Source organism: Malaya genurostris, chromosome 1, assembly GCF_030247185.1.
Source record: "Malaya genurostris strain Urasoe2022 chromosome 1, Malgen_1.1, whole genome shotgun sequence".
NCBI classification, from domain to species: Eukaryota; Metazoa; Arthropoda; class Insecta; order Diptera; family Culicidae; genus Malaya; species Malaya genurostris.
In genome coordinates, this window is record NC_080570.1 from 161,435,388 (window position 1) to 161,451,913 (window position 16,526).

Consider the following 16,526-nt stretch of genomic DNA (forward strand, 5'->3'; position numbering starts at 1 on the left):
ATATTCAGTAGTGTTCTAGTTCTAGATGCATAATTTATGCCAGTTACAAAATTTAAATCTGAATTTTATAACAAGAAAAACTGGCCCCAGCAGTGTTTTACTCGTGTTTCAAAAATACAAAAAATAGAACGGCATCGTAGAACAGTTTTAAATTTGACAGAAGAACTGGTCGAATAAATAAAACTAGAACGGCTTGCTGGGGATACGTTTGTTCCAGTTTCTGCTCTATTATAGATCTTCCATATAGAACTTCTAGCTGCCGAATTTGCTCTAAGCTGCATAAATTGCTCTAACAAATTTATTTGAAATGTTATGCACTGGAGAGTCGAAGACGAAAAACAATAAGCAAAGAAAAAAAAAGAAAACTTTTGATATCGGTTACCGTTATGGGAAAAATTTAAGAATGAAACTAATCATCAGATATTTAGCCGATTGAGCCATTTCAAAAGTACAAACTGGATTTCCAAAATTTCGATCCTAGTTACCTTTGATTTTGCTAGCGTTATAAAGGAATTGACATTTCTTGCAACTTTCGCATCAGCCCCGTACTCGAGACACGATTTCTCGATCCATCCTAGAATACAATCACATTCAATTTTCATATCATTGCAGTTTGTGTGCATGGGCGGAACCCCGAAGCGGATGGAAAACTTCGCACACTTCATCATGGACGAAATAGGTTACAAACTGCCCGCCGGAACGCAGCTGCAGGATATCAGTGCGTTCTCATATCGTTATTCGATGTATAAGGTGAGACCCGATGGTACGTCGGGGAAGTAGTCGCAAGAATTCTACAGTACAGACTCTTTCAGGTTGGTCCCGTGCTGTCGATCAGTCACGGAATGGGTGTGCCTTCGCTGGGAATTTTACTGCACGAGATGATTAAATTGATGTACCACGCCAAGTGCAAGAATCCGATCTTCATCCGGATCGGAACGTGCGGTGGAGTTGGGGTTGAGGGTGGAACCGTCGTGATCACGGAGGATGCCGTCGATGGATTGCTCAGGAGTACTCACGAGTTGGTGGGTGATGGAGTTTGCTCAATTGTCTCGATCTCGATACTGAATTCGGGGTTTTATTTTCCAGGCGATCTTGGGTAAAATTGTGCACCGTCCAGCTATTCTCGATAAGCGGTTAGTGCGAGAGTTGAAATCTCTCGCCTCACAGGATGATCCTTACGATACAATTACGGGTAAAACAATGTGTACCTCGGACTTTTATGAAGGTGAGCAAAGAGACCGAAGTGACAGTCGAGTCTGAGTGATAATTGCGCCTCTCCAATAATTTGCGCCTCTCCAATAGGTCAAGGCCGTCTGGACGGTGCCTTCTGCGAGTTCTCCGAGCAGGACAAAATGGACTATCTGGAAAAGCTGCGAGATTTTGGCGTGGTGAACATCGAGATGGAGTGCACCATCTTTGCCGCCCTGACTCATCATGCCGGCATCAAAGCCGCCATCGTGTGCGTCACGCTGCTGGATCGTCTCAAGGGTGATCAGGTAATGTCGCCGAAGGAAGTGATGAACGAGTGGCAACAGCGTCCGCAGATTCTGGTATCGCGATTGATTCGCAAACATCTAGCCCAGGCGGGCCATCTGAAGAGTCTGGCGGCGATTCCGAGCTCCATCAAATCCCCCCGGCGGTTCAAGCTGGTCCAGCAGGAATCAGAAGCGCACGAATAAATAAGCACGGGAAAGCAGAAACGGCTGACAATTGTTCGCTACTTTAGTTGCGTCTGAATTGCGTGAGGGATGATGACAGTTGTTTTTTATTTTGTGGGAGGAAAATTCGATTCTAAGCTCTCTCGAATTTGTTGAGTAGTTTTGGAGCAGTAAAAACGGATTGGCAGGAAAAGTAGCTATACTAGGAAAAAAAGTACATTCCATTAAAATATGTATTTATAAGATGAAAAAATAAGTTTTTGCTTTAAAATTATTCTAACTTGGTTCATCAGTAGCTGGCTTTACCGCTCATTCTTGTCAAATTTGTGGATAATTTTCCATTTTGCCTTTGGCTACCAATCGCTTTCGTTAGGAAACATGCTGTCGGTAAAGTAGAAATTTACGGTTACCCAAAGATAAAAACAAAATTACTATGGAGTTAAGTTTTTTCGTAGTCATGGAAACTTGTTTGTTTTCTTTTGACACATCGACGAGGGGCAACATTATTACTGAGTACACCCAGTTTTATCAAAGATAAACTCAAGATGGAATAGTCTATGATTTTTTATACACCATTTAAATATGACCCCTCGATGAAATCGGTTCACCGCCAGTCGGAGTTCAATGATTAGTTGAACCGAAACAACAAACGCTCAGTCGCTCTATACGTCGTAACTATGATGATGTTTGTTTTCATATTAGTAACAAATCATGTTCAAATATGCAACATATCGAACAATCTCACAACACTTTCTGCGGTTCTTTGTATTTGAATGTAGAAGTAATTTATTATATTCAACTGGCCTAATATTTAATTCGTTTAAGACGGTTTAATCTGCTTTAGAAGCAATCAGATCCAAAAATTTTTTACGCAAAACTTGCAAACTTTTGTTTATTTTCTTTTGGTTTTGTAGCGTAACCATGGTATTTTTGCGACGCATTTCTATGTTTATCGACGCTTTTTAACAAGGGGCTTCTAAAAGTATACCATTACTGAGTTCTCGGGTTCACGATTACCGAACAAGTTTTTTTCTTTAATTTATATGGGACTTCGTAATCTTGAGTTTATCTTTGGTTTTATGACCAGTGAATTTTGGCCTCGTACAGAAACCGTGCGGCTCTTTTTTGTTTGATGTTAGATCCCAACGAACTCATTGTTCCACATTTCCACACGGGTTGTTTACAGACACCAAACAGACTGGAAAAAGACTGACGAGTGATGCCACATTACATACATTTTTTCACAGATTGCTGAAAGTAAGCACATATTCCTTTTCTAACATTTCCAATAGTGGGGACCTTTTTCTGTTGCTCGTGAAAACCGTCCCTTTCACGATATTCTTTCGTGGTTTTAGAACAAATTTTGCAATGACTCATTTTTTTACGATGAACTCAAATTTTTAGAAAAATGACCTTGCATTCCTGTTCACAGATATATCTTAGTTAACATGAGACAATGTCCATGTAAACAGAGCTAGCGAACTGTCTTACATGAACTAACGACCTTGGTGTTATTGGTAGCCAAATATATACAGTGCTCTATTATTTTACTGAAAGTCTTGCAATTTTCAATCAGAAAACTCCTGATTGAAACTAATATTAAATCGCAAAAAAAACTCTAATTTGTGTTCAAACTCTACCAGTTTCTTTATTACAGTTGGTACTGTTGACTAATATAGAGAAAAACAACTTAAACCGACAATATTTTGCTAAAATTCGAAACAATATCCTTTTTAGAAAAAGAATAAACAGGAACATTATTTCCCAGTGAAAGCTTTCCGAAATTTATTCTGGATTCATTATGATTTTCAACTAGATATCAGATGTAACAGAATCATAATGAACTATGGAACAAGATGACTGGAAAGCTTTTGGACAGCGCACCTCTCCCACAGTTGGCCCGGTGGCGAACCAAGAGTGGATCGAGCGATTTATTGTGCGCAATGCTAAACTAATGCTATAATAGTAAATAAATAAAAAAAAATAGACAACGAGTTACTGGAGCATATGAATCCAAAGTCCTTCACATAAATGTACTTAGTTTTCGCCGTAATTGAACGTTGTTTAGAGGTTCGTAGTGCCGTACAAACACGTATTGGTTATTAGTATATATATAGTATAGGGAGGCAAAGTTGATTGTTTTGAACACAGTTATGCAATTTTGATTAGCGTCACAGTTGCGTTAAAATATTCCGCGAGGAGTTGCTGTCCGGTTTATTTGATTCGTTGAGATCACCCTTCTCAACTGCACAACACTAGTCTATTCTAATGCATGGTAAACATCTCTTGTACACTTATCAAGTCTCTACATGTTTCGCATCAGTAATAATAGCAGATATTTCACACACTCGGGAAAACTATATAAATAATCACCAATTTATCGCTCATATTACAAATTCAAAACACGTAAACCACGACTGGATTCATATTTTGATCTTTCCGTAAGTAAAACGAGCAACACTGACAAACAACTATTTAAAAACAAAATCTACGCATCAGTAAGTTATGTGTGTTATGTACAAAAATCAATATGGAATACCAGTTTACTATTATTATAACATATATTGAAATATATACTATTAAATGATTTGACGAAAACTATTCACTGACAGAACAGTCGTTAAATTGAAGTTTTTTTTTGTCGTTCCTAAAACATCCGAAGCTCATAGGGTTAAATAATCTGTTTGCCATCAGTTATCAAATGTCGAATGACTCGTAGGTAATGATAAAAAATACGTCTCTCATACCGCACTGTCTTAGTTGTTAATTAGGGGTTTTGGTGACGCATAGGAACTAGTTCGAGGTAAGTAAAATGCATTTAGATCACCAAAATGCTTATATTCACCAAAAGTTTTCGTTGAAAACAACATCGAATAGCAACATAAAATGTACCAAAATAGGTAGTAATCCATCCCTCAAGTTTATTCAAAGTTCTCCGATGACGTTTGCATTTTAGAAAATGTACAAAAATTGCCGTTTTTTCATGGGTTTACCCTCATCCGCACAGATGAAACTACACCCATGCAGCATCAATCATAGTAACCCATGAGTTGGCAGACAAAATTTGACAGCTCAATCAGTCGAACTCTATCCGTGAAGGCAAAAACAGTGAAACAACTCCATTCAAAAATGTGCGCGTTCAACGAACGGCCCTCCGCCCCGTCGAAAACGGACATTGTGGGGTACTTTGTGGAAGCCGGATACACCCGTTCCGGTATCGACAACATCTTGGCACTGTTAGACAACAATCAGAGCATCGAAAGAAAGCCCGGTTCGGACGGCCAACGACCCTGAGCGACAAGAAGCTCCAAAAGAAGCTGAAGGACCGAGGAAAAAGTGGCTACATCATTGCGCGCGCTTGGCCTGGAGATCGGAGCAATCGGTCAAATAGTGAAAAAGTTTTAGACGAACATGAACATACATGTCAGGAAGCGGATGTCGCGTCCACTGGTTTTGGAACTGCAGACAATGACGTAGCGGATGCGGCTGAATAAGAAGATAAACTCGATTTTCCGGGTGAATCACGGCGTGGTGATGGACGACGAGACTTATCTTACTCTTAATGACAACGACTGGCAGAACATTTCGTATTTTACTTCTTCCACGAAGGCAGTAAACTTCATTTCACACACCAAGTTCCGCAAAAAGATGCTGCTGTGGTTGACAATCAGCGAGAAGATGATGTCAAAGCCGCTCCGGACTGGCCGTGAACGGGGAAATTTATAGAACGAAATGCGTTCCGAAATTGGGGTCGTTCATCAAGAAATACCATAAGGGAGAAGACGCGATGGATCTGGCGTTGGTTCACTACACTAGAAATAAAACTAAAAAGGATCAAAAATCGAAGAAATAACCTACATACACAGACTAACAGACAGGACACTCAAATTAGATTCTTCAATCATATTAACGGTCATTTCGAATATTCCTTTGTTTGGGACAGTACTCACATGTGTCATGATGGCGCCACGTTACCCTATCAAAAACATCCTGTCTGTCATCTAGACTGTGTTTATTTTGTTCATTTACCAACAGAGTTGCCATTCATACAGAATTACCTGTAATGTATTGATTTGTATACGTCCATGCGAATTTCATGCAGGATACAGATTTAATACATATTGCCAAAACTATATACATAATTGTGCCTACTTCTCATCCTCCAACGCAAGACAAAATCGAACCCGTTTTGTTACAATATTTACTTGCTTCTGGTCTGCCGCCACTTAATTTCGGGTGAAAACTACCAACACAATGAAAAATAGTCTAGATGAACAACGTTGAGTCAAATAAATGATTACCTTCCAACATCCCGAAAAAGTTAAATATATTATCAATGTAATCCAATAATTTATTGTGACGATTCATTTTCAAATATTTCGATGAAATCAGGCATCCCTGCAAGCAGCTGATCGGTGTTGACAAACGAGGGGAAACCAACTAGTAAAAAAACTTTTACATAACACAAGGGGTGTACAGATAGTAAATAGTTCGCGCAGTAGAATATAGATGGAGCTAGTGCATCACGAAAAATTATTTTTTATAAGAATTTATTCATACTGTCATGTCTGTTAGTCTGTGCTACATATACATTCTAATAACTGTGTACTTTCACACAAGTTCCGCGCGAACTTTCTCACTGATTCATATCAGAACAATATTTTCTAGAAGCTGCTAAGCTAGAGGGACCATCTCGCGAATTATTTTAACTTTTAATTAAAATTTGACAGTCGAGCAGCTATATTTTATCGAGTAGTTAAATTAACCTAATCCCACATTATCAGATCCGAACAAATTCTGAATCGGCGAGAAATTTTCAATCAATTCCAACTCCAGTGCAACAACCGTTTCCGAATGAATTTCGCCTACAACCGGTTGATTCGGAAATCTGTCGGAATTGAGTGAGAAGATGCGGACTGAATTGTCAATTTGTCTTCTTCTTTCCAGATTTTGCACGTTTTCGTGCTGATTTTCAGTTTATTTTTAAATGAAAACATTACATAACAGAATATACACATTTAAATCTTCATGTTTTTCGGATATACAGAACTTCTAAATAACCAGTTCTTCTTAGAATTCCAACATAAACTGTTGAAATTTGTTGGAAATTAATAAAACGGCCTACCTTAGTCAGCATCATCCATTCCACTAACTGGAGTGTAGTGAAATGGCTTAAGTCGTCTAAATTTTACACATTCCAAAATGGACCAGTTTCGGATTGGCTGATTCTGATGCTGCTACCCGGCTGATTCTGATGCTGCTGCACATTATGAAAAGAAAAAACTTTTGCAGGGTACGCGAGCAATGAAGGCAAGTATAAAGAAAATCAGAAAACAAGTTTATTAAAATGTATAATTTTAGCTCACCAATGAAAATGAAAATTTTCAGTGGATGTTTCACTTTTTACAATCTCATTCGTAATAAATGTTTATAGTGGCTGCACTGTGTAATTAGAATCAGCATCAAGCCTTTTTCTTTCTAGTAAATTAAAGTGTAAGCAAAAAAGATTTGTTAAATTAGGGTAAACTCGAAAGTGTGTTTAGTTTTACGAGAAGAATGAACTGTTGTGTTCCACACTGTGGTCGCACTGAGCATTTCTATCCAAACTTGACTTTTTCCGGTTTCCAAAAGATCCGGTAATACGTCAACAATGGAATCGATTTTGAGTTCAACATGAGATATTTCGTGTTTTGTCATTAAAGATCAATTAATTGTTTTTAAGCATTAATGTATAATAAAAAATGCATTAACCAAAACATTTTTCATGTTTATTGCAAATCATAAACCGAGTATAAAAATTTAAATTAAATATATATTTTTTTCTTAACATAAAATTATTAAAAAATCTGTGAATATGGCTACACTGTAGCCGAATGTTGGTATTTATTCCACAGGGCGAAAATGACGAGAAGGATGATTCGAAAGGAAGAATAAGAAGCCAGTTATCAGGTCTTGTCTTCAGAGATGCCAGATATTTTCATAGAAAATCTGTATTGATTCATATAAAATATCTGTATATATCTGTATTCGCAAATAAAATGAAATTTCTACAATACAATTATGTTAAAATGTGTTATTCCAATAGTTTATGGTTATAGAGTGGTAGATTAAATTTCATATCTTATATTATATTCATCGACGAAATTTTATAATTTTTTCCTATCAACAACAATTGAATTATGGTGCTATATATTTGTCTAATTTGAAAATGAAATGTTCACTTCATAAGTTGAGATGGATTTCCAAAACCCAATATGCAATGTTAAGTCAGGTAATACAACTGTCAGTCTGGCAATAATGTTTCATGATGCAAAGACTTGTCTAACTTTTAAGTTCAATTTAGTTACAAATTTTAATATAAATGGATTTCAGTGTTCTTCATTAAATATCTGCACAAAAAATATATATTTTAAAAAGTGATTTGTACGTTAATTCCTATACGTTTATCTCGTCATTGCAATCAAATACTAATAGATAGCTCAAATACTAATAGATAGTTTTATTTTTTCCTTAATACTTATGGTGAAATCTGTATAAATCTGTATTAAATTTAAGAAATCTGTAAGAAATCTGTACTCTGTATTAAATCTGTATGCGCATGTAAAAATCTGTATAATACAGATAAATCTGTATAAATGGCATCTCTGCTTGTCTTAGACATTTATAATGTCACTGTCAATCGGGTTGATCGAGCAGTCAATTCAGGAACTGGATATGTGTTTAGTCTAAATAAAAATAAGCTGAATACCACCCCAATCGTGTCTAGTCGATAAAGCAGACTGTCATTTTACAGTCACCTACAGACAAAGGTTTTGTTGACGTTTTTTGACAGTTTTATGTGTGTTTCTCCGTTTTCTCTGTTCAGAAGCGTTTCGTTTTATGGAAAATAGTTCAAAAGATTTTTAAACAAGTATTATCGTCGCACTATAACCTGTCAATTATTTGGTGATTTACGATAGCATTTAAAAAAAAAATGACGGGAGCACCAAAAGAGCACCCGACCCCAGAAATTGCCCAGTTTATACACGATGTCAGATTGGGGTAGGTTGAGTAATCACAGCTTTGTTCTGCCACGAGCACTACTTTCACAAAATTGTTTTGTTGCAGCAAAATTACCGGCTCTCACAAACTTACCTCCAAAATTATGACTATTTTGAAGAATTTCATATCTAAAACAGAGTGGACCACTGCTGAGTGAGTTTAATTTGCTATTCCAAATTGTAATTTAATTTCACCCTTTCCATCAGACAACTGATGACCCGGATCCGTCATCAAGGACGACTGTTGGTGGCAGCGCTTCCTCAAGATATCGTCATTGCCAACACGGTACGCAGGATATTGAAAATTGTTCGGGAAGAGTATGATTCGGCCCAACTGCGGGTGCATATTGACGACGCACAGACCTCCCTCTCACTGCACAAATTGGTCACGCAAACGAGCGAACAGAAGCGATGGGACTACTCGAAGCCTCAGGATGGATTGAAGGATGCACTGCTGGAGCACTTGAGTGAGATCGAAACGGAGCTGGAAACATGTTCGGATAATCTTACCTCGCAGGCAACGGAACACATTCACTCGGCGGAACTGATTATGACCATCGGGCATTCGAGATCGGTGGAAAAGTTTCTGAAAAAAGCGGCCGAAAATCGTACCATTGAGGTGATTGTGGCGGAATGTGCTCCGGTCTGCAAGGGACACCAGTTGGCGGTCAGTTTGGGCAAGGCAAAAATCCAGACGACGGTCATTCCCGATTCGGCCATTTTCGCAATGATGTCCCGCGTGAACAAGGTGATTATTGGCACGCATAGTGTACTGGCTAACGGTGGGTTGCGGGCGATTTGCGGTGCCTACTCGTTGGCGTTGGCTGCGAAACACTACTCGGTACCGGTGATTGTTCTGGCTCCGACCTACAAATTGACGCCCGTACATCTTTCCAACTACAATCAGGATGATTTCAACATTTTAGCCAACCCCGAAGCCGTTATTCCGTACAGCTCGCCGGCGGCTCGGTTCGCTAAGGCGTACAATCCCGTGTTTGACTATGTGCCGCCGGAGTTGGTGACGCTGTTTATTACGAACACGTATGTATTTTACGAATTACCTTGAAACTAGGGAAGTTTATTTATATATTGTTTTTATCTTCTCGATAGGGGAGGTAATGCTCCGTCCTACGTCTACCGATTGCTGAGTGAACTATACCATCCAGATGATAACGAACTGTAAATTATCAGTCCTAAACGACAGGAATATGATTAGGAAATTTATTAAATTGTTTTTTCTTTCTCTGCTAGTATACAAGTTTGGTAAATGTTCTAGAACTAAAACCATTCCGAAACCCACTCAACGGAAACAGTTGACTTCTATTATAACCTTTTTTTCTTTCAGCCACTATTGACGGGAACCTCTTTTTTGGTCCAAATTTTGGAAGCTGCTTTGTAGGTCGTTAAGTTGTAAAACTTTGACAGCTTGAGGCTTTGCAATTTACTCAAGCTTTCCCGGGAACCAGCTTTTTCCTCTCCACTGAAGATGGGTTTCATTTTCATGTTCTCCTGATTGTCCACAATCCGACAGCGCACCAATTTCTGCTCTGAGCAGCCCTTGGCGGGGTTCAGCACCGTTGGATTGTTCTGGATGTGTACGCGGGGTGGCTTAGGGAAAGAATTCACCCGGCTTAGAACGGGAGTCGAAATGGCTTTCGGTATAACCCCGTTGGTTTTCAATTTCTGATCCTCATCGGACAGTGCCGCCTGCACCGAATTGTCTTCTGCTATCGATGATGATGATGACGACGATGATGAACCGGACAAACTGAATGAAGTCGGCGAATGGACATCCGTGTGATCAGGATCAGTTTTGGCTTCGCCGGTGGTTTCGGTTTCGTTTTCAACGGTGCTGCCCTTTTCGGAAGCGGTGACTTTCCCGTTAACTGGGTGTGTTTTTCGAGCCGAATAGTTAACCGGAAGTAATTGAAATGCGGTCGGTACCGGTGCGAGCTTCTGTGCTTGACTGATCAGTACCAAGCTGCGACTACGGCACGGAGTCACCTCGATGATGCGGATGCGGTAGTAGAGTATCTGTAAGTAAGGAAAATGCGCCGATTACCGGGACGTCGAAATACTGTGGTGACACCGAGCATGATGAAAACAGAGAGAACAAGAAATACTCAAAGTAGAGCCACTAAATTGACGAAGGACTTCATCATATCGTATCAAAGTCTCTGTCGGACTCTGAAAAAGGAACTCCAGATTAAACCCAGCAAGATCCGAAAGGTTCAAAACCTTTCAGTGAGATAGAAACAGGAACTGGTAAAAATAGCGAAGGCGCTGCAGAAGAGGATCGCGCAAGGAAGAGTGGATTAGTTTGTGTTTAGCGAGAGTCTGTAATAACGACGTGTTAATGGACACCAGCAGCCAATGCCCGTTCACAGAATTTCTTGAAAGAAAAGAAAATTGCAGAGTTGTCTCCTATTTAAATTTAAAATTCCCGTCAAATACATCAAGATATGTTTTCCTTGCGCCCGGTTAACGGATGAGTATCCAAACTTTATTTGTATTGCTTCTGTTGAAAAAACTATCCAAGTCATCCAACGGAGATGTTTCGTTACGTTACCAGGAAACTGGAGCAGAAAAAATGGCGCCGCCATAGAAATCGACTCACCGTCACGAAAATAACATTCACTTCATTTTTTATAGTGACAACACCTATGATTTATGCGATAATCGCATCTAAATTAAATTATCTAGACATTGTCAGGATAGATTTTTGATCGATGCTTTTAAAGGCGAGATACTCAATGAACAAGTTAAAAGACGGCGTTTTCAGCTATGGAATTCTTCCTTCAGGAAAAAAGAATTTCCCGACCGCTAAATTCAATTAATCATTCTGAAATTTTCACAGAGTAATCCAAACTAATTTTCTAAGAGATTGTCAGTTGGGTTTTTGGATATTCGTCACCGTTTCTGAGGAAATCAGATTTGAAGCGTGAAAATAGCCCTTTAAAACGCCCTAAAACACACTGGCCTCAGCCATTAAGAGTAAGGGTGAAGCCAGAGTATGAGCGACAAGCGACGCGAATATCAAAGGACCGCATGGCGAAGCACGACCGAATTTCGTCCATTTAAAAAAAAACATACATGCCACAATAAACACGATACGTTGCGTAGCGACGAGCGATTTTCAGCGCGACAAGCGACCAAGCACCACGTGCAAAGTTTTTCAGGCGATCTACGAGCGAACAGAGGTTGAATTGATTTTTGTCATGACGGAACAAGATAATTAGATTGATGTTGAAGCGCGTATGTTCAAGCCCCGATCTGGAAGGATTCATAGTGTCAGTAGGATCGTAGCACCAGCCATGCAATGGTTCTGTACACTCTGAATCGGCTGCGAAGTCTGTTGAAACAGAAGGTCAAATTCCACTACAGGAATGTAATGCCAAGGCTTTGCTTTGAAGCGCTAATCGCTAATCAACAATATCGTAATTAACGAAAACGGGTTCCTGTGAAGAAGTTTTGGAAATATCAGGAACTACACTAACCAGTAGTCATGAAATTTTTGAGAATCTTTTTGCAATTCTTTATACAGATGGTGATATTCACAGAACTTTCTGCTATTTCGATTAATAAGATGAATTCCGAACTCTTTTATGATTTCCGAAAAAATAGTTGCGTACGCCCTCGGACATAAAAACTCTTCGTCCGAATCCATTCTTTTGAAACTTTAACAACGAATGCAAATGTTAATTTTTTCCTCTGGTGCTTTTGAGCATCGCTTCTAGCTGCTTTTACTATGACTACTTGCGTCGCTTGTCGCTCCCACTCTGGCTTCACCCTAAGTTGAAAATAAGTGCATTCGCTTCGAATTTTCACGTTGGCAGTATTGAACAATTTTCGAATTATTTTTTATCTGTGGTATTGCTTCTTATAACCGAAGCAAAGACATTAAATCCGATTTAGCCCTACTAGAATATTACTGAAGTTGTAAGAACTTGTAAATTGATCGGTTTTATTGTAGTTCTTCCATCTTTTAGAGGAATCGCATTGAAAGGTTGATCTAACGAGGTAATAAACTTTTGAGCCTAGCCTTTAGGTGAAATAGTTTCTCGGAATTACCACCCGGTACATCAAACAGATTGCTGTTATCCCTTAAAAAATCGACGGTGATGAAGCAGCTTAATTTTCTCATGTCGGTGTTACTCTCTTGTAGAAATAATGTCTCCTACATAATAAATTTTTAATAGTTTTACTGATGTTTATCACTAGAAGAACTGTCTTCCAGATTTTTTTTCATAAACACATTGAAGAGAGTTTTTATTTCTTTCTCAAGTATCGAAAAATTTCTTGTTGAACTTGACGGGAATACCAAAATAAGAAAATAGGGGAAATCTCTTTGCCGTTTTTTTTTCTTTCGAGAAATTTTGTGACTGGAGCTCAGCTGTTGAATGCATTGAGAAGAAAAGACAGTTTTATGAAGAGAAAGACATCTTCGTCCAACAGTTCAATTTGAACCGCTAAGCAGACGCAAAGTTCATATCTTTTATATGACCCTCTAAGGATATTTCACTAGGTACCATATCCTATCTGACGTCTCGGGCGAAAACTGTTAGACGGAGATGGCGGTTCAATTTGAACTACTTTAAGCACTGATGAGCCGAAGGCGAAACGCGAAGAAATCGAAACGAAATATGTACTTTTTGTATAAACCAAAAACCCCTAAATGTTCGAATAATTTTCATTCTAAATTTCATGTGGAATTCAGCTTGAAATCTGAATCACGACCCCCTCAAGTTTTCCCTTCTACTTAATAGAATTCAATTATTTCTTTTGATCATGCTTATACGAGCCTGTCTAGGCTAGCTTTCAGTGCTTAGATGAGCCGAAGGCGAAACGCGAAGAAAAATTATTCGCCTACTCGGATGTGATTCGGAGTTCATTTCAAACTTACAATGTGGGTTAGCTCTTGTGTTCAAACTTGCATAAATCGATATTTGATGGATGCAAAATCGTACGCAACGGTGATTTTCAACGAATTTTCACTTGTTTGCTATGTACAACTTTGAAAAAAAAGTTTGTACAAGACTGGATGTCTGTTCTCCGTGTCCAAGGAACTGGCACAGAGAACAGACATCCAAGTAGAGATTTCAACTGGTGTAAGAAATTTAACGGTTGTTTTAAAAAGCAATCACCAAGTAGCAGTTCTCCTGTAGAGGCGCTTCGAGCAGCTCAGTAATCCCTTATGGGCTCTTGCGTTGGTAATTCATGCGTGCAAAGTCGTGTACAAAGGTGGTTTTTAACAGATTTTTACTTGCATTCACACAGCTTTTTTGAAAAAGTTTGTACTAGCTTGGATGTCGGTTCTGATTGCGATATTTCCTATCACACAGAACAATCCGATTTGTTATATATTAGCTCACATTAGCACCGGCCTTATTGTTGACAGTGTGCAGTGATGCTGATCTCTTACATGCAACCAGAGATGCCAGATACTCTGCAGTTTTGTTCGTAAATCTGCAGACATGTTTTTTTTTTCGTTTACAGACTTCTGTGAAACAATTATTTTGCAGACATTTGTTAAAATTTACAGTTGGTGTGGCCTTTTCCGTTTCGTTTCGTTACATTGTTTGGTGTACTTTAAGTCCTTTACCCTTCGTCGTGAATACGTCTTACTTTTGTATGGGGCGCAGTTCGTTGCTAATCCTAACCACGAAGAAGCATAACCTATGTTCGTCAAAAAGTCACACTCAAGTGTACAAAATTAAAAATGGATGTGCCAATGATATGTATTAATGGCACTACACAAAAACCACACCAAGAAATTCAATTATTCGGTTCAGTTAGGGACCAATAAATCAGTTCCGAAAAACTACGTTATTTTTATCCATTAGAATGGGATGCATGTTCGAAGTTCACTTAACCTTACTTAGTAAAGAGCCTGAAGTTCATCATCGTAGTCACAATCACGACAAATAAAAATAAACCCTGTATCTACACATCGAACTGGATTACTATCAGGTGACTTTCGTAGGCGGTATCGAACATTCCCTTGCCGATGATAACGGGTTCAATATAATCCAACGCGATAAAAAACCGCTATCAGTCCCATCCACACCCGCACACGCTTACCTTCTCCTTCGTCATGAACCGCATCGCCTCCTGGATGGAAATTTTGGCGCAGTGGCCATCTTTCAGAAAGTCCGAATCGCTCTCGGAGTGACAGGGAAATCGCTGCACCAACAGTTTGCTACTTTCGATCGGTGAATACAGCTCCAGCTCGAAGGCGAACTGGCCGCTGACCTTGGCCTTCTTGGTCGAACAAATTACCGTCCAAATGGTTCGGTGACTGTTCTGATCGTAGATTTGGTACACGTTGAAGTACTCCCCGTAGGCCCGAATCATGTAGTAGGCGATGACCGACTGCAGCTGGATGCATCGCTGACTGTCGGCAGCGAAGTTCCACGTCAGAACGATATCCGGTGAACTGTACACCTTATCCTGGTGCTCGGATATACAGTGCTCGATCCAGTCCTTCTCGCAATCCTTCCACCGACAGTTCTCCCATACTTTGCCCATGAAACATTCGATTTGCTGAATATAAAAATCGTGCCCGAATCAACTACTGTACGTTGACTACCTTCAAAAGAAAACTCACCTTATATCCGCAACGGTCCTTGTGCCAGAACAGCAAATCCAGCGGTAATCGCGCCGAGCAACCCCGAATGGCGTTGTCGCATGGAAAGTGGACTTTGCTGGCAATCGCCTCCAGTGAATAGTTTCTCATGTCGGTTATTTTCTTCGGACACAGAGGACAACAGCTAATTCTGCTGGAACAACGCAAGCAGACGCTGTGCCCCGTTTGACACAGGTAAACCGGTCCATGTAACGGTTGAGCACAGCCCGGGCACTTCAGTTCACTGACAATGCTGTCATAGTGGTGCAAGGTGATGCTGAACGCTCCGTCGGTACAGATTATGGCCTTCCGTTTGTCCGTTTGACCACCATCCGGGTCGGGACCCGGCAGTTCCATAGTCGGCGTCGAAGATGTTGACGATCGTTCGTACTTGTTCACATTTGAGGCTTTCACAACCGTCAGAATTGGTTCGTTGGATTCACTCACCGGACAAGACATGGTGCTGAAGGAAGCGCTGTCTCTGCACTGCGATCGGTTCTGAAGAAATTCCCTTTTGTTCGGTTCAGTACCAGTCGAGTGAGCTATCTTATCAGTTTATCGAGGATTTTGCAGTGTTTTCTCTCGTCTTTTAACTTCTGACGAACCTGTAGTATCACAGTGTGTTGATGAAGGAGTACTAGCGCCGGTTTTTTTCGTAGTGAATGGAAATGTGTCCAACCGATGCGGTGGAATGCTTCCTGCCTAGGGTGGTTCGAATAGACTTCGAGAACGGGACACCAGCTCAGTGCCATTCTAAAGCAACGCCACTGCATTGTCCCTGAAATCAACTAATGGGATTGAGGTTGGATAAGATTTAAGCCGTGTCCAACCTTGTGGTGATGTTTTGGTTGCTCGTTCGTTGGTACCCGGTCAGTTGTAGGTGCGATGGAAAGCTCAACAGATTGTTGCAACTGTTGTTGTTTAACACTGGAAATCAGGTAGGTTTGAACTAACATTTGAAGAGTTTGACATCAACAGATTAGAACGGATGATATTTTAATTGCATTATAGAATAAATGCTGTTCCTGTGTAGATCCGCTTCAAGATATCCTAGCTCATTGCTTCAATCTAGGGAATGAGATCCGATAATTTAGTCAAATGTGGTGCTCTCGAGGTGCAAGCTTTGGACTTGGAATGAATTTTAGATATTTATTTTATTGCATTGCTCATAAAGAAAGGCTATGCAAACGGTGTGAAAACCGA

At 39.7% G+C, this 16,526-nt stretch overlaps 3 protein-coding genes across 10 annotated transcripts in view; 2 read left to right on the forward strand and 1 right to left on the reverse strand.

Moving 5' to 3' along the window:
- LOC131426530 (uridine phosphorylase 1) overlaps positions 1 to 4,283 on the forward strand; it is a 47,397-nt gene extending 43,114 nt beyond the window's left edge. For all 8 annotated transcript variants that reach the window (XM_058589341.1, XM_058589339.1, XM_058589343.1 and 5 more), the window contains 4 exons: positions 613 to 750; positions 813 to 1,022; positions 1,087 to 1,225; positions 1,303 to 4,283. In XM_058589341.1, coding sequence (XP_058445324.1) covers positions 613 to 750; positions 813 to 1,022; positions 1,087 to 1,225; positions 1,303 to 1,679 — 864 coding nt within the window. In that variant the 3' untranslated portion in view covers positions 1,680 to 4,283. The remainder of the gene's footprint in view (positions 1 to 612; positions 751 to 812; positions 1,023 to 1,086; positions 1,226 to 1,302) is intronic.
- A 4,203-nt stretch (positions 4,284 to 8,486) lies between these two features.
- Positions 8,487 to 9,949, forward strand: LOC131426532 (translation initiation factor eIF-2B subunit beta). Its single transcript, XM_058589344.1, has 4 exons — positions 8,487 to 8,699; positions 8,766 to 8,852; positions 8,906 to 9,739; positions 9,809 to 9,949. The coding sequence occupies exons 1-4, from the start codon at positions 8,632 to 8,634 to the stop codon at positions 9,879 to 9,881; spliced, it is 1,062 nt and encodes a 353-aa protein (XP_058445327.1). The 5' UTR covers positions 8,487 to 8,631; the 3' UTR covers positions 9,882 to 9,949.
- LOC131426529 (uncharacterized) lies at positions 9,897 to 16,074 on the reverse strand. Its single transcript, XM_058589334.1, has 3 exons — positions 15,306 to 16,074; positions 14,780 to 15,241; positions 9,897 to 10,732 (listed from the first exon to the last, which is right to left on the reverse strand). The coding sequence occupies exons 1-3, from the start codon at positions 15,780 to 15,782 to the stop codon at positions 10,040 to 10,042; spliced, it is 1,632 nt and encodes a 543-aa protein (XP_058445317.1). The 5' UTR covers positions 15,783 to 16,074; the 3' UTR covers positions 9,897 to 10,039.
- Between the last annotated feature and the right edge of the window lie 452 nt (positions 16,075 to 16,526).

Coding starts and splice junctions, on each gene's coding strand:
- LOC131426529 (XM_058589334.1), bottom strand. CDS start 15,782: ATGTCTTGTCCGGTGAGTGAATCCAACGAACCAATTCTGACGGTTGTG. Junction 15,242..15,305: donor AGGACCGTTGCGGATATAAG/GTGAGTTTTCTT, acceptor TTTTATATTCAG/CAAATCGAATGTTTCATGGG. Junction 10,733..14,779: donor GGTTCATGACGAAGGAGAAG/GTAAGCGTGTGC, acceptor CCTTACTTACAG/ATACTCTACTACCGCATCCG.
- LOC131426532 (XM_058589344.1), top strand. CDS start 8,632: ATGACGGGAGCACCAAAAGAGCACCCGACCCCAGAAATTGCCCAGTTT. Junction 8,853..8,905: donor ACAGAGTGGACCACTGCTGA/GTGAGTTTAATT, acceptor CCTTTCCATCAG/ACAACTGATGACCCGGATCC. Junction 9,740..9,808: donor ACGCTGTTTATTACGAACAC/GTATGTATTTTA, acceptor TCTTCTCGATAG/GGGAGGTAATGCTCCGTCCT.